The sequence below is a fragment of the Diceros bicornis genome, chromosome 14, assembly GCF_020826845.1.
Source record: "Diceros bicornis minor isolate mBicDic1 chromosome 14, mDicBic1.mat.cur, whole genome shotgun sequence".
Lineage (NCBI taxonomy): Eukaryota > Metazoa > Chordata > Mammalia > Perissodactyla > Rhinocerotidae > Diceros > Diceros bicornis.
In genome coordinates, this window is record NC_080753.1 from 55,618,305 (window position 1) to 55,646,180 (window position 27,876).

Sequence of the window (27,876 nt, forward strand, 5' to 3'; positions counted from 1 at the left end):
ATTCCCACAATTTTTTAAACAAAATAGAATATCTACTTAAACACAGAAATCAAACAAATTTTCAACCTATCAAAATTATATATTGAACTATTTAGGCATTTGGAGGATAAAGTCCTCCTCATCCCCATCAGAAAGATATTTCTTATTTTTATTTTAAGGCATAACGGTATTTACTGTGATGGGCAGAATAGCACTTTGTGTATAAGAGATCATTCTAGTTCTTTCCAATATCATTTTACAATGTTTCTGGGGGCTTCCTTATTTGGAAAATAAGGATATCACTTTTGTGGTTTTCCTTTGAAAGTACTTACATCTTAAGAACATAGTATCATGATTGGGATGGCTAGGGAGGCAGGAGAAGTCATTTTTCTTTGTAGATAAAAAGTATTCTGTATGATTGTTGTATAATAAATTGATTTTTACACTAAAGTAAAGCCAAGTTGTGAGTTTTCTTATTTGGTTCAGAGAAGTTAAAATATGTGCCTGCAAGGTATTCCAAATGACCTATTACTCAGGAATTTTTTTACACAATAAAGTGATATTTTAGCAATTTCAGACATTTAATTATTCCTTCATTTCAATAAGCAATGGTCTTTTATCTAACATTATTACCTTTACATAGTATTTTCTTTTTCTTCTGGGAAAGATTCACCCTGAGCTAATATCTGTTGTAAATCTTCCTTCCTCTCTTTTTCTTTTTTCTCTCTCCCCAAAGCCCCAGTACATACTTGTATATTCTAGTATAAGTCCTAGTTCTTGTATGTGAGCCACCACCACAGCATGGCTACTGACAGATGAGTGGTGTGGTTCCACATGCAGGAACCAAACCTGGGCCGCTGAAGCAGAGTGCACCAAACTTTTAACTGCTAGGCCATAAGGGCTGGCTCTACATAGTATTCTTATACCAAGTAAAACTATTCAGAAAGTGGTCATTCACAAGAAAAATTTAAGACCAATTAGATAAGCAGAGGATATAAAGATTATAACAAGCAAATTGCCGTATAGAATAACACAGGGAGGAACATGCATTTGTTGAGGAGATGACATTAGGTACAAACAACATCATGGGATGCTCTGAAGCCAAGGACTCTCCCTTTGCCTGCCCAGACAGGCAGAGAGGTGGCTGTAGCAGCTCAGGCGGGGGTATGTGGGCTGAGACTTGACCATGGTGAAGACTTAAGTGGAGGTCGTGGGGCAGATTACAGAGTGGCATTGTGCCAGTGTAGAGTTTGGAATGTGATATTAACAAGAACAAGACATAGCTCCAAAGGAAAGCTACGAAAGATGTGCTCAAAGTCTGCTTCTGAAGTTGCTTAAATTCCTAGGTAGTAACTGGGCTGGGGCAGGCTATAGTAAGGGAGGGCAGGAGGGGAAGAGGGAATGGGAGAGGAAGAAAACAGGGAATGGGAGGTGGCACTGAAGAGGGGAAACTTCATTAACTCGCTGAAGGGGGGCTAGAGTTTGAGGGGGAGAGTGGGCATTTTAAAGAGCCTCCTCTTCACCCTACTGGGATTTAATTATTTTAAACAGTGGGTAAAACCAATTCGTTATACCTTTGTGCTTAAAAATAAAAGGTAAATCCTATGTCCCTATGGCAAGGCCTAATACCTGTTGTTGCAAATTAAAGGCTGCTTATACATGATAAATGTTCACCTAAATAAGTTGCTTAGTTTCTTTACATAAAGAAAAATTCAGTGTGTGTTTTGATTACAGCAGGCTTTCTTCAAAATCAAATTCCATTCACGTATTTAAGGAAGAGTTCCACTCCAGAGCACACAAAGAAATAATCATTCTTACAAGACTAGCTACAGTCACCTAAAATATCCCTTGACCTTCACTAAAACTTGGCTTTCAATCATGGAAAACAAAAGAGTAAAAGCTATTGATTTGTAGGTCATTTTTCTGCCTTAAGAAAGTGCACTGAGGCAATATTAGAATGACACCAGAAGGACAAGTAAATCTGAAATTCATACCCTCATTGAGCAATTTGTAAATGCAGTCCTCATGGCTCTTATGAGCAACCCACTGGGGGCCCATTAGAACCGTGTCTGAGGCTGAATCGTGTCTGGCAGCCCGGGTGGCTCAGCTGTCCTCATCCTTGGTGCTCTCCAAGCTCCTGGCACCTACCTTGACGTCTGCATGCACCCCAGTCTGTAACCTTGAGATGGGGCCTGTGCTCTCGTATTTTCCACGGTTTACCATCACTCATCATTTTACATTTGGCCCATCAACCTAGCTGACCCTCGAAGTTAATTGAATTCGTGAATCCTGAGCACTGAACAAAAGAAAAAAATCCTGCAGTTTTGCCTGGACTGATGTCGTATACTTAGAGTGAAATGAACGTAACATTCCTGTTGGCTGCGATCCTAGTAACACGTGTTAGAAGTTGCAAATTTCTCTGACAAGTTTAAGAACTCTACCTAGATAGTCCATGTAGAACTAGCCTTTATTTTTTTTAAAGCTAGTTTAGTCCTATGGGCTTTGATAAACTCTGGAAACAGTAATGTTCAATTGAAAACGTCATCAAATCTGCCTTCCCCAGCGCTATTACGCTGTGTATTATGCTAGAGACACAGAAGTGACCCAGAGGAACTCTCTGCCCTTAGACTCCATCTTCGGGTACAGTCGATAGAGAAACATTTAGTTATAAAATCATAGAAGTACTGAAAACAGCTCACCAAGAAAACTTCCCTCAAGAAGGCAGTGCCCGAGCTTAGTTTTGATAGGTGAGGTGTTCTCCAAAGAGAGAAGGAGGGAACTTTGTTCAAGATTCCAGAGGTCAAACACCTCGGATTCGAATGGGAGTCACCATTCCTTCAGCAAGTATTTCTCAAGCGCCAGATATCTGGGGTTTGGAATCAAATGGTGAAGAAAACCAAGTCTGTGCTCTTAAGCTCATGTTAGTGGTCACCTCCTGGAGGAAAAACAGGCAGCTAGCACTTTCTGTAGGAATGGGCTCTTTATGCTGTTAAACGTGTCAGGATTCTCAGTCGACCCCACTTACACGGGGGACTGAATATGAACGCTGAGACCACTGTTTATTCCCGATTCAGCTCACAACACCATTCTACTACCCCTGGCTTGAGGAAAATGACACAGATAACTGAAATGTCACTGTGTGAATCATTACACTTTTGAAGTATATTTTTTTCTCCTCGTGATAACAAAAAGGACTACTGCACTGTGTTGGGTCCAATCTGAGAAGCAGAACCACTAGGAGATATCCACATATATCCATAACGGGATTTGACCTTACACAGAGTGGGAGTGATAAAGCTGCCTCTGTAAGGTTGTTGTCGTCGTGTCTGATGTTGGAGCTTGAAGCCCACAGGGCAGGCAGTCGGGAAGGGAGGATGGATGTAGAGTGGGGAAGATGGAGAGCAAGCCAGACCCACAGCGTGAGCTGGAGCCCACGAGGACAGACTGAAACCCTGATAGTTTTGTTGCCTCTGACCTTGGTGATGAGGGTGTCCTACAGAAGCCAGGACCTTCACAGAGCTACGCACACACCTGGCCCAGAAGGAGGAGCTGACAGAGGATCAGGAGAAGGTGGAGCAGCTGCAGGCCCAGTGTCTACCTCACAGCACTGACGGGAGTCAGCAGATGGGCAACAGCACATGTGCACTACAAATGGCAGTCCCGTTACTCTGCCCTCCAAATCTCCCACCAGACTCACTCTGTGGCCCAGTCTCACCAGAAACACACAGGAGCAGGGATTCTGGGAAACACAGTTCAGCCCAGTCAAGTCATCACATTACAAATCCACCATATCCTGTTACAACAATCAAAAATGCCTATGCCACATGAAGAAATCCAGTGACCCAATGGAAAAACTGAAAGGCAAGCTCCTAGCTTACCTGAATTCCCAGTAAAAGAGGCTTCAGCCAATAGTGACCAGTCTTCCCAGACAGTGTTTTTTCTCCATTATCTGGTCAGTAATAATGACTATCTCATAAATGGGAGAATGAAATCATTAAATGACCAGAAAAGTAAGAGCCTGACCAAGTACAGCTGGGCCTCCCACTCAATAAATCCCAGTGCATGTGGAAACAAGTTTTCTGGCTATCTTTGAGCTAATGCAAGCTGAGTTTTTTCATCTTGGAGATTTATCACTTTACTTATACATACTAGTTTCCTAAAAAGCATCAAAACTCTGAACTCACTGACACTTGTTGTCCACATACTCTCACCACTCTCAGCACCCCCCCCCACCTTCCACACACACACACACACACACCACGTTTCACTCCTTACGCTCCTAGGAAAGGTCTCAGCTGCATTGGCTTAGAGACCCCTGTTCTCTAGGGTTCTCTAGGGAAACAGAACCAACGGAGATATATGCATGTAAATAGAGAGAGAGAGATTGATTTTCAGCAAATGGCTCACCTCCAGTGGGAGCTGGAAAGTGTGAAGTCTGTAGGGCAGTCCAGCCAGCTGGAAACTCAGGTAAGAGTTGATGGTGCAGCCTTGAGTCTGAAATCTGCAAGGCAGGCCAATTGGCTGGAAACTCAGGCAGGGGCCTACATTGCCATCTTGAGATAGAACTGCTTCTTTTTCAGGCAACCTTAGTCTTTGCTCTTAAGGCCTTCAACTGATTGGTTAAGGCCCATGCATATTATGGAGGGTAATCTGCTTTACTCCAAGTCTACTGATTTAGATGTTAATCACATCTAAAAAATATCTTCACACACCTAGACTGGTGTTTGATCAAACAACTGAGCACCATAGCCTAGCCAAGATGACACACAAAATTTACCATCACATGCTCCCATGGTAAAATGACCAACACCTCAGGGCCTAGTCTTACCTTTCTTGATTTCGTTGCTATACAAAAAGGTTAACAGCCCCATTCTCAAAATTCTCTTGTCCTTTGGCTTGTGAGACCTTGAAGGAGCCTAGAGGCTCTCCTGCTTCTGTCTCCTCCTGAGATTGCCAAGATTTCCGCTAAAGCACAAAGGTAAACGAGGCTTGAGAAGCACACAGGGAGCAGGCCAGGCCGCAAGCTAAGTGTAATCAGCCATCACAACACCACAAGCTAAGTGTGATCTCAGAGATGAGCAGGGTCACCAAGCAAGCCCAGAGGACGGGCTAGTTAACTGGGACCTGGGGTGGGAGGTGAGGAGGACTTTACGTAAGGAAGAACTAGAGCCAGGCCCGGAAGCATATTTAGGGGCTCACTAGGGGGAGAATTGGGTAAAGTGTTTCCACCAGAAGCAGCAATAATAGTTAGAGAAAGGCATAAAGACAATGCTGTCGTAGCACATTCCAGAAGCTTCTAGTAGTAAAGAGGAGGCTTCAGTATAGGGTGAGAGATAGAGGTAGAAGATGAGGCTGAACATGTTCAATCTTGACTGCCACACTAACATGGAGCCATCACAGTATTCAGCAGAGGCACGATGGGTTCGAGGAGTGTTGGGGACAGATCATTTGTGGTTACTGGACAAAGAAGAGCTAGGAGAAGCCAGGGACAGAGACAGAGACACAGTTGTGACATTTTCCCCCACAAAATTAGGGAAAATCTAGGCTAGGTCATACAGCAGATTTTACTGGGAGATGCCACAAAACTTTAAGGGAGGAAAGAGTCAAACCCAGATTCTGAGCTTGGGGACAGGAGTGGACAGCAAGGCCATGAGCTCAGCAGGGGAGAGTCTGTACCAGGATGGGGCAGGGGCAGCAGAGGCTGAGAGTTAGTTGTGGATACATTCAGTTTGAGGTGCGTGCACTACACCCAGTTCGCGCTTGTCTAGTAGGCAGGTGCAAATACACTGGGGCTCAGGAAGCTGTTGGTGCCTGGAAGAAGAGGGGGAGACAAGAAAGTACAGAGAAAGCCAGGATTTCCCAGAGAATTGACCAGAAATGGGGGCTGAGAAAGCAGCCAGAGAAAAGAGGAGAAAGTGATGTCCCAGAAGCCAAGGAAAAAGAGAATATTTACACAGTCAAATGCAGCAAGGAGGTTACTGAAAACAAAGGAGTAGCTTTGGTCAATGGAAAGCAGTCAGCAAATTGCAGGAGGCTTTAGAGCGAATGAGAATAAAAAGAAATCAAACACACCACACGAAAATAATGTCTAAAATCAGGGATATGAAGGAAGAGCTACAGCAGTTGCTAAATGGGAGGGAGAGCTAAGGTGAGTATGAGAGTGTGTGTGTGGTGAATAGCTGAAGAGGAAGTCTGAATGAACCTGCAGGTGGAGGGTAAGGATCAGGCGCCAGGGCCCTCCCTCAGTAGGGTAGCAGGGCAAGTGATGCTTTGCGTCCCTTTGTTTCTATGGGAAAAATACTCAGAATATACTTCACTGCCAATCACCCTACAGTCATCCATGGCCTCGAACAAATCCCACCCTGAGAGCAGCCCATTGGAGCCCTGAACCTGGGAAAGAACTGGGATCATTCTTTGCTTGTCTCAGGAAGGGTGGGGAAGGATCCAAGCAGGTGGGAGGGATACAAAGAAGGGAGAATCCTTCATGCCATTGGCTTACGTTTACAAGTACAAAAGCCAGGAGATCATCTGCTGTGGAAGGAAGGTGAGGATAGAAGTAAATAGTGAGAAGAGCCACTTTGGAGGATAGGAGGAGGATAGAAGCACAGAGGAATGTTGGAAATGATGAAGGAGCCTGAGGCCACAGATTGGTAACAGAGTTCACTGGGGGCATCCGGGGCTATCTCCAATAGGAGGGGGTCAGAGAGGAGGTGAACATTGATCCAGAGCTGGGCAGGGGCCCGGAGGAGGGGAACAAAATCAACAGGGTCCGGGCGAGGAGAGCTGCACTGTTCCTCCCCCACTGGCTGACTCAGTTCCTCCAAGGCGCCTAGCTGTCCAGCCTCCTTCCATCTGACCCACGAGAGCATGTCCATGCCCGTGTCTGCCACCCACTCCCCTCACACTCAACCTGGCACGGCATCGTCAAGCTGCTTTTCATGTTTCTTTGTGTAACTGTTTGTCCCTTCCGACTGTTAGCTCCTTGAGGGCAGGGACAATATCAACAATGAACCCCCAGCGCCACACACAGTGCCTGGCACACAGTCAGGGCTTGATAAGGGTTTGCTGAACAAGACATGTTCAATGAAGACTTTCTAGGGGTGATTTTCAAAGAGATGTCCCCCAATATCTCAAGCTCATGGTTTTTGCAACTTACCTATCCTCAACCTATCCTCAAAATTAGCTCATATACCTGCCATGAGCTGTGCAGGTATATGTTCCTGTTCCCTCCTTCATTCCAGTACCTCTATTCTAGTGGAGGCTGTTACTGATGTTATATCCCCCTGGTAAACTGAGCTCAGTCTTATGCTGCTACCAGATTCATCCTCCTAAACCGCTGTGTTCATTTTCTCATTCCCTACTAAGTCTTCAGCAGCTCTTTCTCACCTACACAATAAAGTCCTTGTAATCAAGCCAGTAAAGGCACTTCAGTTTGGGCCAAGCCAAATTTAATTTCCATGGATACTCCATTGTATTTCTGTGTGTGTGTGTGTGTGTGAGGAAGATCAGCCCTGTGCTAACATCTGCCAATCCTCCTCTTTTTTTGCTGAGGAAGACTGGCCCTGGGCTAACATCCGTGCCCATCTTCCTCCACTTTATATGGGACGCCACCAAAGCATGGCCCGCCAACCACTGCGTTGGTGCGCGCCTGGGATCCGAACTGGTGAACCCAAGGCCACTACAGCGGAACGCGTGCACCCAACCGCTTGTGCCACCAGGCCGGCCCCCTCCATAGTATTATGGCCTCAAATTCTGCATTTTTCTGTCTCCGTTCCTTTATTCATGTTAGTCCCTCTTTGCTAACCCTAGAAAAACCCTCCCCATCCTTGAAGATCTATCTCCAATGGCACCTCTCCTCCAGGGAGCCATTCCTGATCACCTCAAGAAAATGACCTCTTCCTCCTCACAACTCTGATAGCCCTCAGTTTACACGTCATTTATGGCACTTGTCACACACAGCTTTGAGATTTTCAGTTATCTGGGTATCTTTAGACTAAGTTCTTACTAGCTAAGATCATGTCTTATCCATCCTTACATCCACCCCATGAGCACTCAAGTCCTTGGAGAGAACAGTGCTCAAATATAAGTTCACTAGTTACTGGAAGTCATATATATTCTTTAGATCTCTTTCAGTGAAGACAGTCAATGTAAGGGCACTGAAATCCACAAAACTCCAGGTCACCAGAAATTGTGAGCCCTAAACTGGATATATCTAAATGAAATGGGGGTAATTAAATCCTTCGGACTTAAAAAATAAGTGCTCTTATAGTCTATAAAGCTTACAACAACATACTAAAACATAGCTCATTAAAAAATTCTAAAGAAAAAAGATGACAAATTGGGTTTGTAAATATTTGTTTTAAGCAGATTAAACTATAAATAAATAAGCTATATTATGTAACTTACTAAGTTATATAATGAATAAACTTTTCGGTCAGTCTTTAACTGTACTTATCTAATCATGAACAAAATTACTTTGTAGATGGCCTTAAATTCCATAGATTTCATTTTTCTAAAATAAATTCAAGCTCTCAACTGTATATGCAACTTCATGTACTCAGACTTTATTAGAGCTTTTAGCAATTATCACATGACGAATATTTCTTCTCTGCTAAAGCTGGCGATTTTGTTAAGGTGCCAGAGAAACTAGAAATATTTGCAGATCAAATGAAATAATAACTATTTCAAAATACAACACCCTTTTCCTATGAGCTATTTTCATCACATTCAAATTAAATTCTCCCTCAAAGAGATACACTAAGTGGTACGAATACAGATGCTGCTAAGGTTTTTTTTTTTTTCCCCACATAATTTGAAGACACTTCTCAAATAAAAATCAATTTTACTTTTAAGATCATTAAAAAAAAAAGCAACACCACTCCAAGTTACTAAACATCCCGAACTTCCCATTTTCTGACCAAATTTTAATACAAAAGGTTAACTTTTGTGAACAAATGCACAAGAACACAATTGCAAGCTACCAACATATTCTATTCCAACTCCGCAGTTCCCAGGGATTCCATTTGGAGTGGAGCGAAATGAACGAGCACAGAGCACTGCTTGTGTGGCCCGAGCCATCTTCATCCTCCTCAGGCGGCTCAGACTTTAGTGGAAAGGGAAAAGGAGAACGGTAGTTAGTCGAGCCTGAACTATTTCCCTCTGCTCCTTCAGAACTCAGTGAGCCAATATGAATATCTCTCCTTTTCATCTACTCAGATATCCAGTGAAGTTGTATCTTATGGCCACTAGGACCTAAAGTCAGCGCACTGAGTGAAAACCGGCTAGAGTTGAAACCACCCTCACAAATCTCTTCAACACGTGCCACTTCGAAGAGGTACATGCCGCCTCTCAACAGTCTAACACAGCAGGTTATTTTTTCCTCCAATGTTGGAGAAAAGACCACCATTTCTTGGATGGGGTACCAGATCAAGTGGCTGGGCTGGCTTTTGGGGCCACACGGTGTGAAAAATGCATGATGTTAATAACCAGACTGGCATTCAGCCCAATTCGATGCTCATAAAACGAGAGGTAGGTAGGAACTGGTGTCAGCGGGGAAACAGACTCTCCCGTCCTACTGCAAACACCAGGGTGCATGCACTCTGACAAGAATGGCAGGCAGAATCACCCGAGCCCTTTAAGTTATTGCTCCCTTTTTCCTGTGTTCAGCCCATGTAATCTCATTCAGGCATGACAGATATTATTAGTTCCTACCCAGCTTCTACTCTCCCCTTCTTCCTTATTGACAGAACCCCACTTTTGGGGAGGACAGTAACATGCTCAGTTAAATTCCCACCACATCAGATTCCCTTGTAACTAGGGAGGGCCACGTGACTCAGGTCTGGGCGGTAAGATGGAGATAAAAGTCTATGGGTTTGGGCTTCAGTGAAAAGTGTTTTCCTAATTAAAAAAAAAAAAAGCGAGAGAATAGATTCTACTGGCACACATCTTTTACCCTTCACTTATCTCCTCCTTCCTGCCTGGAGTGTATAAGAGATGCCTAGAGGTAGAGCAGACATTCTGTGACTATAAAACCCAAAGCTACAGGAAGGATGGCAGAGCAAGAAGCTAAAAGAATCTGGGTCCCTAATGACCACTTAAAGCTGCAACTCCAGCCCCGGATAACCTCCCTCTGGGCTGCTGCTTACAGGAGATAAATAAAACCCGTTTGGCTCAGCTGCTGGAGTCTGATTTCTGTTACATGTGACCAACTGTAACATGTACATTTAATTCACATTTGATCCTATTAATCATTAGGGCTGAGAATTAGTCTAATATTCTTAGCCCAGATTAGTCTTTTTTCCATATCCTCTTTTAGTACTATTTTGATTTGGAGATTTGTTATTTTTGTTTCCCCAAAAGAAAATAGTAACTTTTTCCTGATAATGAAACTCACTAAGATATATATACAAGGGTATTCACTAAAGACTTATTTGTAATAATAATTTTAAATAATCTGGATGTTCATCAATGGGGAATCAAATGTATAAGTTATAGTATGCCCATAACCTAGAATATTTTGCAGTTATTAAGAAAATAAGTAGATTTATATTATTGACTTGGAAAGGAATCCTACTTTTATTGCTGAGAGAACAAAGCAAGAACAATATACATAATATTTAGTATATCATTTATGTTATTTAAAAATATACACATGGGAGCTGGTCCGGTGGCGTAGTGGTTAAGTTCAGTCGCTCTGCTTTGGCGGCCCGGGGTTCACAGGTTCAGATCCCGGGCGCAGACCTATACACAGTTTATGAAGCCATGCTGTGGTAGCGTCCCACATATAAAATAGAGGAAGATGGGCACAGATGTTAGCCCAGGGCCAATCTTCCTCAGCAAAAAGAGGAGGATTGGCAAGAGATGTTAGCTCAGGGCTAATCTTCCTCACACATACACACAAAAATATATATACATATGTATACTTATGCAGACATTTGTATCCATCCTGCTATAAGACTAGACAAAATGTCTGGAAGAATATATACCAAACTGTAAAGAGATAGTTATCTCTGGATCATAGATGGGAGGGAGGGTTAGGGAGAGGGGAAAAATTTAACTCCTGACTTTATATATGTTATGCTCTTTGAGTTTATTACACAAAAGTAACTCATACCTTGGACTGACTTCTAAAAATACAGAACAGCCTAAGATAGGAAGTAAATTCACCTAAAATGTCACCATGCAGAAATAACCACAGCTGACATTTTGATGAACGTCTTCTAGAATCTAGACCTCTCACTATGTATACTTGTACATACATTCACACAAACTCGCATCTTCTATCACACCTCCCCTGCCTTGTTATCTCATTGGACAAGGCTTTCTCATCCTCTTCTGCTAGCTTCACCTCCCCTACTTAACTTCAACACATTGAGGCAGCCCAAGAATTTTGTCTTGGGATGTCTCCTCTCTTTCCTTAGTCCCTAAATCAACTCAGCTAGTCTCATGCTGAGCCCTCTGCCATGAGTTTCAGTCTCGAATATCCAGTTACCCACTTGACAACTCCATTCAGATGCTGATAGCACAAACTGAATGTACGTCCCAAATCAAACTTTTAATATCTATCCACATCCTCCCCCTCCCCCACCAATAAAACCGGACCTTTCTCAATCTTCACTATCTCCTTAAATGACACCAATTTCCACCTAGTTACTCAAGCCCCAAACCTGGAAGTTGCCCTTAATCCTACTGTTTCCCCACCCGCCAGATCTAATCCATCAGCAACCCTTCTAGCTCCATCTCCACTGCCCACATCCTCCGATTCCCCACCCCAACACACACACACAGGACCTGGAGAAGAGTCCTTTGCCATTGCCCCGTTCACTGCAATTAGACTCAAATCCAATCTCCTTCCCATGGCCCCTAAGGCCGTAGGTGGCCACACCACCACACATCACCCTTCTAACCTCATCATATGTTACTCCACCCTCATTCCTTTTGTTTGGCCCTCACTGAACTCCTAGAACATACAAAGCTGCTTAAGGCCTCAGACATCTGTCTCGGTCATTCCCTCTGAAACTCTCTCCCCATCACTGGCTCCATCTCACTCTTTAAGTTTTAGCTCAACTGTCACCTCCTTAGTAAGGTTTGACTTGACTCTTTCCTTTCACACTGAATCTCTCTCTCTCATCACACTTTTATCCTTCTTAGCACTTACCACTATCATGAATTCCTATCTGTTTACTTGTTTACTGTTTGTTTATCCGACTAAAACATACACTCCATGAGGTAAGGACCTCTTGGGTGTTTTTCTACCCCCAGCATCTAAGACAGTACCTGGCATATAATTGATTCATCAGTTCAATGAGTGAATGAACATATACATCCTCATCTAATATTCAAAATAAATGGGATGTCATATATGTTGCTTTGCAGTAAGCTTTTACTTTTCCCTCACTGTTTAACATCATCCAAGTCAATATAATCTAAATCGTTCTTTTTAATGGCTACATGGCATATCATATGGATGTATCAATCTATTTACCCAAACAATGGCTGGGCATTTAGGTACTTTCCAATACCTCCCTATTAAAATTGTTTGTAATACATATCATTGTCCATATCTTTGCACAGTCCAATTTCATCTTTTAAGATAATTTCCTAAGAAGTGGAATTGCTGGGTCAAAAATCACACAGCATAACTTTGGACACTGAAAGAGTTTTAAATCACCCACTTCATTTACTCTCAAATAAAATAAAACAAAACGCATGTTCTTAAAAAATAATTACTATATTCTTTAAGGTGCATGGAATTGCAATCTTATAAAAATGTATTTGGACATGGTCTACTTAGCGAATTTAATTCAGACCTCCAGATTGAAGAAAACCTCAAAGTTGGTATCTGTGTAAAAAGCCCCATCATTAAATGCTGTGGGAATGAACAAAATAGTATTCAAAGACTCCAACTGGGTGGGAGGGTTGCTGTCCTTAGAGTGACTGAATCCAAGAACAGAAGAGTTAGTGCGTGTTCTGCACATTCCATATTTATTTACTCTGTGAGCCTCACAACACTGCCAGAAAGTTCATGGAGCTGTAGCCCCACAAGCTACTGGACCATTCAGGGAAGGATTAGGGTTCACAGTGATAATTCTATAAACTCTCTCCTTTAAAGTCTCTCAGAGTCCATCCCATCCCAAAGAGGGTCTCAAATCCTTCTTTGCCTTAGTAACTGCCGAAAGACAGCCATCGTCATCCACATTCTCACTTGATGCTGGCTGTACGTCTACTCTTCTGCCCCAATCTAATACCCATCCCCACCCTCCCAAGGTCTTCCCCTCTAGCCCCTACAACTCAATCTGTAAAAGCAACAAACTCCCTAATACCCTCAGCCTCTTCTTGGAAGAAAATATCTCCTTGCCACCTTCTTTTAACTAAAATGTGGCTGACCTCTCAGGGTACCGCCTGCCCTGACGCCCTCTCTCAATCAAAACCTTTTTTTCTCTGATATCCCTTTATTTCACGGTCAGATGGAAGGACAGGCATTCTCCTTGCTCCCCACTGCCATACACAGATCATTACTCCCTCTCCTGTAGAAACCTCCCTGCTGACATTTATGCCATCCATCTGAACTATACCTCTATCAACCTCCTGGCCCCATTGTTCTGTTGGCCCTGGTTCCTGTAATTGCAACAGCATCAGGAGAGACCTATCTTCATGTTCTGGCTTCTCAGTTCTCCAACTCCTCACCTCCTATAGCATTTTCTTCAATTTCACCACAGCTATGCTTTCTCAGACTTTGTCGTCATTGCAGACTTCCCACCTCTGAAATCCTGATTTTCAGCATCCCACTTTCTGACCCAACCTTTCCAATCTACTTGCTCTTCTACCTCCACTGTCACAACTTTTGATCCCACTGAGACTGTCAACCTATTGACTCCATGCTACTGACTGAATTTTTGTGTTCTCCTCAAAACTTCATATGCTGAAACCCTACCCCTGTCCACCCCACTATGTGATGGTATTAGGAAGTAGAGCCTTTGGGAGGTAACTAGGATTAAATGAGGTCGTGAGAGTGGAACTCGTATGAATGAGATGAGTGCCCTTGTAGGAGTCACCAGAGAGTTGCTTCCTCTGCTCTGCTCTTCGTCATGTGAGAATTGACACCTTTATATTATTCAATCTCCCCATCCCGATTTTAGTAATAATGCATTTAGAGTTTCTCCATTAAGCATAATACTGGCTTTTGGATTGAGATTTATCATACAAAATAATACCCAGTTACTACTATTTTCTTAGGTTTTATAAAAATTCAAAAACAGATATAGAATTTTTTCAAATGTCTTTTGAAATATATGGAGAGAATCATAACAATTTTTCTCCCTAGATCTATTAGCAAGTAATATATTAATAGATCCCCTAATACGACACCAACTTTGCATTCCTGGAATAAATCTCACTTGGTCATGACATATCATTCTTTTAGTAAGCTTCTAAATTATGTTTACCAATATTTTACTCAGAATTTTGGCTTAGTTATTTTAAGTGAGATTGTTCTACGGTTCTCTGTGCAATTTTTGTTAAATTTTGGTATTGCAGTGCAAGATTCATGAAACAAATTTGGGAATTTTTATTCTTCTATGTGCTGGAATAGTACTCAAGTTATCCGTTAGTACCAGTTAGTCAAGAGCACTAAAGTTATCCTTCTTTAAAGGATAAGTAGAATTCCTTTGTGACACAATCTGGACCATAATACATGTTTGTAGGATAGTTCTTTATCAACTTTCTCTATTTCTCCTATGAATATTTGCCTAAGTTTCCCCATCTGTTCAAGAGTCCATTTCGTTAAACTTTATTTTCCTGGAAAATTGTCAATTGTTCCAGGTTCTCATCAAAACTGGGATGTGCACAGACATATGAAAGTCAAAATGTTAACAATCAAGTCTAGTGTCTGTTTGACCCACACATTTCTCTCACCCCAAATCTTCCCTATTCTCTACTTGGCAACACAATCCATCTAACTGCTAAAAGACAGAAACCCAGGAGTCATCCTTATTTCTCCTTCCTTCACCTATTGCTTCCATCTGTCAGTAATTTATTAATTCTAGCTCGAAAATGTATCTGGAACCTCTCCATTTTTCACCATCTCCGAAGCCCTCCAGTTGAGCTTTCCCCTTCTATTCTTCACTTCTCTAATCAATTTTCCACATAGCAGCTAGAATGATTTTTTTGCAATATAAATCAGATATTACCCTCACCCCCAACGCCTTTGCTCAAAACTCATCCATATTTTCCTTCACCTTAGTATAAAATTCAAACTCCTCAACCTGGTCAACGAGGCTTTACCTCATTGAGATTCAGCCATGCTCCCACCTGCACTTCAGGTAACTATTCCCCTTACACTACTGTGGTCCAAGAACTTTCAGTTCCTCAAAGATGTGACGTTCTCCCCCGCCCAAAACTGTTCCTTTAAACTGTTCACAAGGTTAATTCCTCCCTATGCTTGAAACCCCATCTTTAATGTCACTTCCTCAGAGAGACCTTTGATGACCATCCGATCTGAAATTGACACCTCACACCATTGCTCTCTGCCAAAGCACCTTGTTAGTATCCCTCAAAGCACTTAGTAAATTTGCGATTATTTTATTTGCTTACTTGTATTTTTTCTGTCTTCCTTCAAGGAGTTTATTTTTAATAGGGCAGGAACATGTCTGTGTATTAACCATTGCATCTCCATGTTCAGCATGGTGCTTGATGCAGAGCAAGCACTCAATTATAAATATTTACTGAATGAATGAATGACCCAGATCCAAAAGGATAATTTCTAGGATGGGAGATATTGTGAAAGAAGAGGAAGCTCAGTGGAAGAGACGCAATATGGACCAAGTGTCAGAGCATCTTTTAGTGCTTGCTGCCCCCACAACCCCCCCACTCCTCACATTGACTGAACAAAGCAAACCTTTGTACCTACCCCAGGAATGCAATAATAAAGCTGGGCTTTGGCTTCCCTCATGAAGGCTCAACTGGATTAAGCCTAGAAGAAATCGATCCATTGCATTATACTCACATTAGACAATTTAAAAATAAGGATAGTCATATATGTACATACATATACCATAGAGTTATTTCATAGATCATTACATCACTGGATGTGAGCGAAGAAGGTCAATGGCCAATCCAAGATATCAACTTAAGAGATCAACATTTTCACTTGATTCTATTTTATGCATTGTCTCTGTCAATACCATTATCCCACAACATATATTGAGGTACTTCATGACTACAATTCAAAGCATTGAATCCCCATCTCCTTGTAGCATTGTGCTAGAGGGTGAAATGATCTAGTCTAAGGGATGTCCTTCTCATCTCCCCAGAAAAATATGTAAAGCCATCACTGACGTGCAAACATGACAAAAGGACAGACACTGGATCCCAACCAGATCCAGATACTAGATCTCCACCAAGACAATTAACCTCTCTAAGTCTCACAGGCACTTCAAGCACTTAGCCGAGAGCCGGGTACCCAGGAAGCACTCAGTGTGAGCTGAGAGCATCACCATCATCTCTCATCTGTAGGTCTCGAGGTGGTTTCCTTAGGTGTTTGGAAGAGAGGAGACCAATTGCAAAACCCTCAGAAATGTATGTTTAGAAGCAATTTTCATTCTTTAAATTATCCTAAATTCACATGGGATCCTGTTATCAAGGAAGATGAATGCAAATAGTAATTAATATCCTACAATGTAATCTGTATGAACTGAAGAGACAGTTGCCTAATATCTGGGATTGAGTTAAAATAAGTGAATTCTCCAGGTTTCAGAAGACTAGCGGGTATAATCTCTAGTGTTTACTATTGTGCTGCTTTATACCAGCAGTTCTCAAAGTGTGAACCTTTGGGACCCCTAAGCAACCCCTTTCCTTGGGGACCCATAAGGAAACTAAACTTTCAAAGGTTCTGTGACGTTAAAACTATTTTGGTAATAATGGTAACACTACTAAGACATTATTTGTTTTTTTCATTCTTACCCCCTCACAAATACACAGTGGGGCTTTCCAGAGGCTGCATGACATTTGATATCACAACAGATTGAACTCAGAAGTAGATGAGGATGCAGCTGTCTTCCATTAAGTCAGACATTAAAGAGATTTGCAAAAACATAAAACAACGCTACTCTTCTCACGTTTCTTGTTTTGAAAAGTCTGGTTATTTTTCATAAAAATCTTATTTATGTCAATATGTAAAGATTTATTTCTGTTATTTTTAAATAAATATATTTTAAAAATCTGTCTCGGGACCGGCCTGGTGGCGCAGCAGTTAAGTGTGCGTGCTCCACTTCACCGGCCCAGGGTTCGCAGGTTCGGATCCCGGGCGCACACCGACACACCGCTTTGTCAAGCCTTGCTGTGGTGGCGTCCCATATAAAGTAGAGGAAGATGGGCACAGAAGTTAGCCCAGGGCTGGTCATCCTCAGCATAAAGGAGGAGGATTGGCATCGGATGTTAGCTTAGGGCTGATCTTCCTCACCAAAAAAAAAAAAAAAAACTGTCTCAATTTTTAATATGGAAAATACTCACATAGCATTCATAAAGCAAAAGCTCTTCGAGGATCCTCAATAAATTTTCAAAGTGTTAAAAGATCCTGATTCCAAGAAGTTTGAGAACCATTCACAACCAACCATGTGCATTCAGTGAAGAGGTTTTAAAAGGATATCCACTTAAACCACGTATAATGGTACTTGGAGGGAGATGTGTTTGTGAAACAATTTTGAAAATCCATAGTCCATACTGTCATTATTATTAACCACGTTAACTTGAGTAACAGAAGGATGGGTAACTCAAATTTTAAAAGTTTTTTGTTGTTGTTTGAAATATATGGTGTGATCAGAATTATATCCTTCCTAAAACTATTTGACTTAGATTTCTGTGATAGAAGCTGATTCTCAACAGGTGGATAAAGCTTTAGCCATTATAAATGTATATGGGGATTCCTCTTGATTGGTTAAACAGAAAGAAAACATTAGAATTTCTCCCAGAGCAGAAGCCGAGGAGCAAAGGGCCCCAGTCTCCATTTCCCCACTCCCTACACTCCAGAGAAGGGGACCATATTCCAAAGGGATAGAAGCAGCAGCCTCGGAATACACCCTGAGTGATCACAGCGAAAGGGACGTGCAGCAGGATAAACCCATTTGTTGTTTAAAAATATATATATATATATATTTTAAAAATACATATACATATTATGTATAGAATATATCCTACCAAGAATACAATTCAGCATATGACTGAAAATCAACTGTTTACTCAGAAATCTATTTTCTCAAAATCTACTCACTTTAATTTTTAAAATATCATTTAGAAATAAAACAATTTGGATCAAAAACATTGAAATTTGAGTGATTCTGTTTATGCTGCTCAAAATGTCCACTCCTAGATTGATATCCTAAGCCGCACTCTATGCTCAGGGAATGCCACAGAACTGGCTGATTGGAAAAGATACAGCCAGTTAGCTAGTTAAGTGAAGTTCTATCAAAATCAACCACTCATATTCCAGCCAAAGCATTACCTCATACTTCAACTGAGATACTTCCAGAAAGTATATATTAAAAAAATACCTCAGCACTTGCAGGTCACAGAATGATTTCAGTTCATCTGATTGTTTCCCACAGAATTCCTAAAATTGAATGAAAGATTTGTTTGTTTAAGTAGCCAGCAGTTATTCTACCCTGACACAGATCCTCTTAAGTCTCAGAGAATGTTACGAACAAAAAGAACTTACCAGAATATCCTTCTCAAGGTGTTTCAGAGCCTGAATAGCCTCCTCAAGGTTTCTCAGTTCTCGAAGAACAAAATTGTGAAACTGCTCTAGTTTATCCAATCTGATAAACATAAAAGCAGCAAATTTCACTGGGACTGCTTGGATGTGACAAAAGACACTCAATTCATCCTCTTATTGCCAGGATACTTCATATTCTTCTCTAGACATTTCTTGTTTTAAGAATACACGTCTCTTTTCTCTTCCTTCCCCTCCTGTCTGCCCATCCTCGCCCCCAGAAACTTAACCATGCAAACTTTGATTTCACCTTTCACCAGAAGCCCAGAGGAGGCTGGTATTTCGGAATCATACTTAGCGGGGCAAAGCAGAGATGACTCCAGGGAAGAGGAGACTGAGGCCAGACCTGGGCTAGAAGCCACTCCACCAACCACGGCGCCCCATCGCTTCCTACCTTCCACTTGCTCCCTTCTCTCTCACCTTAACCTTGCCCTGATGCTGAAATCAGCTAATGAACTCTTTTTCCATCTTGATATTTTAGTTCTGAAATTTCTAACAGTCGCTATTCTGTGTCCAACCACCATACCAACTGCTTCTTTCTTCGCTTGCTTGTTGTCTGTCCTCTCCTTTAGGCTGGAAGTCCCATAAGGCAAGAAGCTCCTAAAACTTCCCACTGCTCTCCCGCAGGTAGCATAGGACCTGCACCTAGCGCTGCCCGGTGTGCACTTGCTGAATGAAAAAATGGATGAATGTATGCCCTCTAAAAGAGAAAGGGCTTTCCACAAGTCCAAAGTCCTTCACTGGTTTGTTTTGAGAATCAAATGACATTGCATGTATAAGTTTGAAAACAATTATAAATTTCTGTTCACGTTATGTATTCTGCCCTAAGAAACTTTCTACTTCAGTTAAGCAAACCGACCTGCCATCGCCTTCTTCCCCACCTTCCTTTACAGGCCATTCTGTCCGACAAGGAACAATCTCTATACTTGTCTTCCCCATACCATTCAAACCTTTGTTTCCAAAACCTCACTTCAGAAGCACCTCCATTGTAACCACTCTGGATGAACTGTAATCACTACAGAAACCCATCTCTCCACTCCTCCTTCTCATCCTTCACATCTCTCTGAAATTCTGGCCCCTTTGTACTTCTTGCTACATGGTCATAAGGGTGTGTGTGTGTGCATGAATTTATTGTGCTGACATATACATAAGATTTACTCTTTTAACTATTTTTAAGTGTACAATTCAGTGGCATTATGTACATTCACAATGTCGTGCAACCATCACTGCTATCCATTTCTAGAACTTTTCTGTCATCCCAAACAGAAACTCTGTACTGACTAAACAACTTCCCATTTCCCACTCCCCCAACCCCTAGTAACCTCTAGTCTACCTTCCATCTCTACGAATTTTGCCTATTCTAGGAACCTAATATAAGGGGAATCATAGAACCCTTGTCCTTTTGTATCTGGCTTATTTCGCTTAGCATGCTGTCCTCAAGGTTCATCTATGTTGTAGCATGTATCAGAATTTTATTCCTTTTTAAGGTTGAATAATAGCCTACTGTGTGTATACACCACATATCATTTATCCAGCATTTTATATGTACATATATCTCTCCATGCTTGCCCTGTCTTCACAACTGGATTATGAATTTTTTAAGAATGGTATTTTAGGATCCCAGCAATGGTAGACCATCAAGAGGTATAAGGAGGGCATTTAGTTCAACCACTCATTGTATGAAAAACCAGAACCCTGGAAGGGTTAAGCGAGGTATCTGCTCAAGGTTCAGCTCCTCAGGGCCCCAGCACAGTGGTCATGAGACAAAGGTTTGTGAGAGATCACATTTCCATCAACCTACTTTGAAACCCACTTACCTGCACTGATGTATCTGGTTTAAAAGTTTTACTAGGCAATCCGGTGCTTGCTTTGCATTTTTTGAATAAAGTAGACTCCTGCTGTATCTTAGCTAAACCATAACAACAACAACAACAAAACAATCACATTTGGGTTAAACATAACTACGTAAATCGAATGCAGATTCTGTATTAAAAAGGTGCTACCAGCACATAATATTCATAGCAAACATTACCACTAAAGAATTGTGATAAGGCACCATGCTACACACCTTCATGTATTATCTCAGGTTCGGTACCAATAAAGAATAATCTCAAATAAGAAAACTTATATTCATGCTATTGATACACATATTGAATATCATGAACAAATTTCTATTATAAATTAGCTTACATCGGTATTGTAGAAAATAAGATCAGACTTTGGAGATCTTCCAAGTTAGTTAAATGAATATATGTTAGGGTAAAATACTTTTCTCAATAAGTAACTCTCTGGGAATTTATAAACAATAGGACAAAAAAGGATGGGACTGAAATGGTTCCCAAGTTTATTTTGCAGACAAGGTTTGGGGACAGCCTGTATGTGCAGTGTCTCAGATCTGCCACCACTCAGCTGACCACCCACCCATAGCCCACCTCCATCTTTGTCCCAGACACCTCTCCTGTCCACACAGTTCCTTCTCCTCCCTTCTCCTCGTCTACCACTGTGACAAAATCATTGCTCCCTGGTAGTTCAATTGTCTGAGAATGCTTTCAGCGTAACCAGACCATGAGTCTGATTTGCATATAGACCCCTCTGGTCTTACCGTAGCAAATGGATGTGGAAGAGCTGTATTATAAATACAAACCACAATTCACAAAGGCACTAAAATTAGTGACCACGGCTAAGACAAATATACTTCCCCCAAAGACGCAGGAGCACCTTCACATATGGTATTGATACGTGTTATCCTTCACTGACATGAAGGATAACAACGGTATTGATGAATAATACGAACTTGTTACTTTAAATTCATAACAAGCTAGCTTTTCATTTTTAGTGGACCATTACCTCGTACTTTCTTTTCAGTTCTCTAGTGAGGTTTTCAAAGGTTGTGATAACAGCAGAATCATTCAAGTTCTCTGGCATAACTTCTAGGGATGGAGCGGAAATGCCTTCTGAACAACAAGAACAGAACATTAAGTAAAACTAACAAAGTGCTCGGAGTAGATGTGCTGAGTCCATCATCTGCCCAGGGGATGGAGAGTCAGTCAGAGGCACAAATAGGATCCACGGAAGCCCCGCCAGTGGCCTGCCCGTGACTGCAGCAGGGCTGACCCTGGCCACACCTGACCAGGCCAGCTTGAGCCAAGAATCTACGCGGCAGGTGCTTCATGCTGTGTCCCATCAAACCTCTCTCGCTGGCAAGTGCTCGTTTCATCCAAACCCTTTCAGCACTTGAAATCAGAGCAACTGATATTATGTCTAAGAAGCAGGCCGAGGTGTCATAAGAGGTTTTAAGGAGGACACGATGGGTAGGGCATTTCTACGGGGACAACGCTGGCATAACAGCTTCTGGGTGCCAGCAGTTGTTTGAGGGCTCATGAGGGATCTGGCTCCACTCTAAGGGATTTGCATGTATCAACTCATTCAATCCCACAAAAACCATGTAAAGTAGGCACTACTTTTGTCCACCTTTAACAGAGAAATCACATAACTTGTGCAAGCTCACACCAACAGCTCCAGGATTGGAACCAGGCTGACTGGCTCTTAACTACAGCTCTCTAGTACTTCTGGGCTTCCAAATTTGCCTTCTTGGAACCTTCTGTTTCAAAACATAGTGGTGTCACTCATCCAGAAGGCCAACCCCACAGGCAAATATTTCAGATCATTCTCCTTCATTGGTATAAAGTGGATAGTTCTAACATAAAAATGTAGTTAATAACTATCAACTAAAGCAGAGACCTGTAAGTTTAAGAACACTTAGGCCCTGAAAATTGCCATAAAGTGTTAAGAGGCAGAAATCAGTGCTAGAAGAAGATGGTGCTTGCTTTTATCTGCAATTTGTGCAACAATTTACTTGTCTCTGAAAGGACAAAATGCTTAGTCTTTAGGGTTCTGTAGCTACTATGATCTTAAAACTGTAACTCCCTTGTAATTCATGTGGGTACATTCAGTGCTTACACATTTGTCATACTCTTGCTTGAATGGCTGGCTGGGTGCATAATGTTACCTGCCAAGTCTGCTTCTTCTGCTACTGAGGAAAGGGACCCTGGAGCATCATCTTCTTCCAGTTTTGACTGTTTCCACTTAGCAAAACTATCATCTGATATGTCTAAAGGCAAACAGAGCACATTAATAACCACACACACATTTCTTTTGTCCTAAATTTATCTTGTCCTCTTTTCACCAGTTAATATCTAACCTTCATGAGCAGCAAGTGAAACTTGTTCCCTGCCTGTTGCTAATTACGTATCATTTGGCACGTTGACTACGAACAGCACAAGTATCAAAGCACTAAGTCTCTGAAAGAGGATACACGAGAACAGGCATCCCTTTGATGAGCTCCGTAACATTCAGGAACACTCTGCTTAGTAAGGTAGAGACTGATTCCAAACGAAAAGCAGTAATGGGAGGCATCAAAAACACTTCCAGGGCTCCAGGCTAAATGGTAGGGTAGCAAGATTTCCAAACAGATGGGCCTTTGGAAGGTCATGGATCACCCGGTGGAGTGCGCCACCTGCTGGTGACACTAGAGCTTCAGCGCTGTACTCAGGGCTACCTCATAAATGAAGTCAACTTGGCTGCTCACTAGCCCAAGTGACTTTGAGAGCCTTAGCTTATGAGATTTAAATATAGGTCCTCTTTTCAATTTGGCATTTACTACATATTTTCTATCCTGATGTTCACTCTCACCCCAAACATGTCCTTGCCCCATCTGGCACCCAATCTTATCAATGGCACCACTATTGTCAATAGAGCACTAGCATTAGGTTTGACTCTTGCTTTTCTTTACCATCCACCTCTCTTCCATCGTCAAGGCCCGAGGTCCTGCCTACAGAATGAATCCACACCACTTTCGGCATTCCCACACCGTGACCCTGTCCAAGGCCATCTCCCTGGAGGATCTCATCAGTCCCATACCTCCAACTATCACTTCCCAAATCTCTCTCTTGCCTGAGCTCTCTTAAGCAGCAAACTTGTGTTTCCAGCTGCCTACTCAACATCTCCAGCTCAAAACCTACTCTCTTCTATTCCTCTCCACCCAAACCACTCTTTCTTCCCCACCATACACTCAGCCCCCACACAAACGCTTGTGGATTTACCCCCTCTCCTCACATATCTAGCTAGTCACTGTTGATTTTCCCTCTGAAAGTTCTGGAATCCAGTTTCATTAACTCACTCAATGAATATTCGAATGTTACTATGTGTAAGGAGCTGTACAATATGGTGGGCAGACAGCAGAGAAGCAGAGGCAAGTTTCTCTGCTCCTCTACCCTGCTCTCCCTGTGGTTCCTCAGACACCCCAGGCACATGCTCACCTCAAGGCCTTTGCACTTGTTGTTCCTCTGACTTGAATCTTTCCCACATATATCTGCACTAAGGTTTCCTCTGGCCATCCAACCTAAAATTTCAATATAACCCCCAACTTTTAAATCCCCTTCTCTGCTTAATTTTTTCCTAGGCTTTATCATAATATAACATACTACATGTTTTACTTTTCTTGTGTATTATCTGTCTCCCCCACTAGAAGGTAAGTGCCAGTGAGGGCAGGCATTTTGTCTGTTTTGTTCACACTAGAATATCTAACACCTAGAAAAGTTCCTGGCATGTAGCATACATTCAATAGACATTCATTGAATGAACGCTTCAGAATATCGAAGCTCTTCTGAAATAAGATACCTTATGTCCAAAAAAGGAACCTTGGTAAAATAAACAAGAATTTATTCTAATTCTTGTGTACTAGTAGCGAGAGTAGAGACAGAAGAATATTAAAAACTTTAGGGACCCAAATACCTACTACATAAACAGATGAATAGAAATTAATAAATTTAGCATTTTAACATCTGCTAAAACTACCTTTGGGGAGGAATTGTAAATATACTAATTTTTAGAAACAGCTAAAACTATGGTAGGAAACACCAATCACAAACTTCAAGGTGACAAAAGGAAAAGAAAAAGAATTTTGCTGTTAAAATTATGCAAAATAGAGAATAGCTAGTATTAAAATAGTTCATGCTTTGTGGTAAAATAGAAGGAAAATTTTTAAGAAAAATAAATAACCTAGGCTTAAATGTCAACTTAGACTATTTTCTATTAAAGGGGAAAAAAGAAATAGTAAAACAAGAAAGGTAAAACAAGAGAGCTAATAAATACCTAATTGAGAGAAAAGGATGATCCAAAAGCAGGACGGACTAAATTAATGACACCAGATATGTAGATCAAATGATCATGTATGAATGATGGTCTTCATGGGACACATTAGTTGGTTTGCTATAACAGAATTTTCATAAACTGAAAACTTCATTAGAGATCACATTCCCACTCTGCAGAACTTGGAAAAGAAAGACCAAATATCCAGCCTTTCTGTAATAAAAATAAGAAAAGCATAAGAAATACTCTTGGAGAGTTACCATATAGAAGCCACTACCTCTTTCTTCTCAGAGCTCTTAGATTTAGACGTGTTCATTTGTTAGAAAGTTTGGATAGATATTTTCTAGGGGATTGCACTGTTTCAAGAGTAAAAGATTTTTAAAGATCAAGGAAAGACTCCAGATACAGCTCCATCCTTCTCTTCCAGCCTCAAAACAAACAGCATTCACACTTGAATCTCACATGGTATCTATACTCCCAGTCCGGGTGCAAAGAAACCACTTAGAAAGGATTCCAGCTAGCCCCACCCGGCACTGATGAACAACTGTTACATTTCTTTCCTTGCTGCCTGTTCTGCCCATTCTGGATTTTTTTTTTCCTCACAAAATATTTTAGCAACAGCTCAAAATATGGCCTTGAATTTCAATTTATCGTGTTCATGCACCACTACGGTACAGCAAGGTGTCTGCTGACACAGACAACAGTTACATTCAACAGAGAGAGGAATCCAGGAACACTGTGTAAATAACCTAGTTACCCTTTGAATGAGTTGCTCGGAATTTGTGAACCTACTAACAAGGGATCGTCCAGATGCACCACTTCAGGGACATGGAAATAGTTTGGCAAATAGAACCCTTTTTGAGGGGACAATCATGTAAAGTACTTTACCTGCAACAAAGGAATGGCTCTCCAGAGAGCACAGGCTCCTCTGGAGGAACTGGTGCATTCACGAAAGGCTGCAAGTCCTCAGTGATGCAGCTGGCTCAGTTTTGTTTCCATGGTAACTATACGCCCCTTTTAACTGGCAATTTTCAACATTCTTATTAAGGGATTAAAACTACCTACACAAAACACCTAAAAATGAACATAAACAGTAAATACATTGTGGCTAAAACTAAAGGATCTCATATGAATGCTAACTCAATTGGTTTGTTGGTAGATGGCAGGGGGACTGCTCCTGCTTTTGAACACAACTTTCTTCATTTCCATTAAAATTAAAGACTTTTGCAATCCAGGGAGCTTCTTCACTTATTTTGGGTAGCCTATTGGCCACAGGTTTCAGCGAACATAGTTTGGTATCCATATTGCATTTATTTATTCATATTTCTGATAAAACAATTTTTAATGCTACACAGAATCAAATCTGTGGTTAATAGCTAAGTTCCACTAAGTTAAGGGACTTTTGAAACCTTACTCTGAAGTGACACCCTGTGGCCTAGAATGATAAAGGCCAACAGCCTTCAATGGGCAAGTCTTTGCTAAAAGATCCTCTCTGTAACATTTATGGCATTTTCCCAATGCTAGTTCCTTTGTTTATCCTACCAATGTTTACTATGCTGAGAATATGAAAAATTAAAGACAATCTTCGCTGTTAAATTTCTCAGTCTGATGAGACTACTGAAATATCTTTTGTATGGATTAATGCATTTTAAAATCTGTATATCAATTGATAATATTTATTCATATAAATGATTATTCAAATATGGAATTATGCTGAGGTTCATCATTAAATGCTAGGATTTTCTAATTTTCTTATTCTGGTCCCTTGGCAAGTATTTACTGAATGCTTTTAAAAAAGTTATTCAGGAAAATAATATGTGAACCAAACAAGAAGTTTAACAAAGAAACAGAAATCAAAAAAGAACTAAACAGAAATTCTGGAGCTAAAGAATACGATGAATGAAATGAAAAATGCAACAGAGAATATCAACCACAGACTTAAGCTGAAGAAAGAATCTATTATGTCAAAGATAGATCATTTGAAATTATCTAATCATAGGAAAACAAAGAAAAAAAGAATGAAAAAGATTGAAGAAAGCGTATGTGAATCATGGGATACCACTAACAGAAACAATCTATGCATATTTGGAGTCCCAGAAGGAGAAAAGAGAAAGGGGCAGACAGCTTACTTAAAGAAATAATGACTGAGAACTTCTCAAGTCTGGGAGATTTGACATCCTAGTTCACGAAGATCATAAGTCCTCAAAAAGTTTCACCCAAAAGATCTTCTCCAAGACACATTACAAGTTTCACCCAAAAAGATCTTCTCCAAGACACATTATAATAAAACTGTCTAAAATCAAAGACAAAGAGTGAATCCTAAAAGCAGCAAGAGAAAAAAAAATTCCTCACATATAAGGAAAACCTCATAAGGCTACCAGCAGATTTCTCAGCAAAAGCCTTGCAGGCCAGGAAAGAGTGAGATGATATGTAGATAGTGTTGAAAGAAAAAAAACTGCTAACTAAGAATAATTTACCTGGCAAAGCTGTCCTTCGGAAATGAAGGACAGATAAAGATTTTCCCAGACAAAAGCTGAGGGAGTTCATCACCACAAGATCTATCTAACAAGAAATACTGAAAGGAGTTCCTTGAGACGAAAGAAGGCTAATTAGTAACATGAAAACATAAGAACATATAAAACATACTGGTAAAGGTAAGTATATAATCAAATTCAGAATACTCTAATACTGTAATATAGTGGTGTGTTAATCACTTAACTCTAACATAAAGATTAAAGGAGGAAAAAATTAAAAAATATTATAGCTATAATAATTTGTTAATGGAGACAACATAAAAAGAGGTAAACTGTGAAATCAAAAACATAAAATGTGCAGGGAGGGAGAGGCAAAGGGTAAAGATTTTGCATGCAATAGAAGTTAAGTTGTTATCAGCTTAAAATAGACTATTATATTTCTAATGTTTTATGTAAGCCTTATGGTAACCACAAAGTCAAAACCTACAGTAGATACACAAAAAATAAAGA

At 41.0% G+C, this 27,876-nt stretch overlaps 1 protein-coding gene across 1 annotated transcript in view; it reads right to left on the bottom strand.

The window, feature by feature from the left end:
* Positions 1 to 8,678: 8,678 nt before the first annotated feature.
* SYCP2L (synaptonemal complex protein 2 like) overlaps positions 8,679 to 27,876 on the bottom strand; it is a 101,968-nt gene continuing 82,770 nt past the window's right edge. The window contains exons 26-32 of the mRNA XM_058553913.1: positions 22,752 to 22,853; positions 21,590 to 21,696; positions 20,560 to 20,651; positions 18,689 to 18,788; positions 18,525 to 18,583; positions 15,887 to 15,949; positions 8,679 to 9,082 (exon numbers count right to left, since the gene is read on the bottom strand). Coding sequence (XP_058409896.1) covers positions 15,925 to 15,949; positions 18,525 to 18,583; positions 18,689 to 18,788; positions 20,560 to 20,651; positions 21,590 to 21,696; positions 22,752 to 22,853 — 485 coding nt within the window. The 3' untranslated portion in view covers positions 8,679 to 9,082; positions 15,887 to 15,924. The remainder of the gene's footprint in view (positions 9,083 to 15,886; positions 15,950 to 18,524; positions 18,584 to 18,688; positions 18,789 to 20,559; positions 20,652 to 21,589; positions 21,697 to 22,751; positions 22,854 to 27,876) is intronic.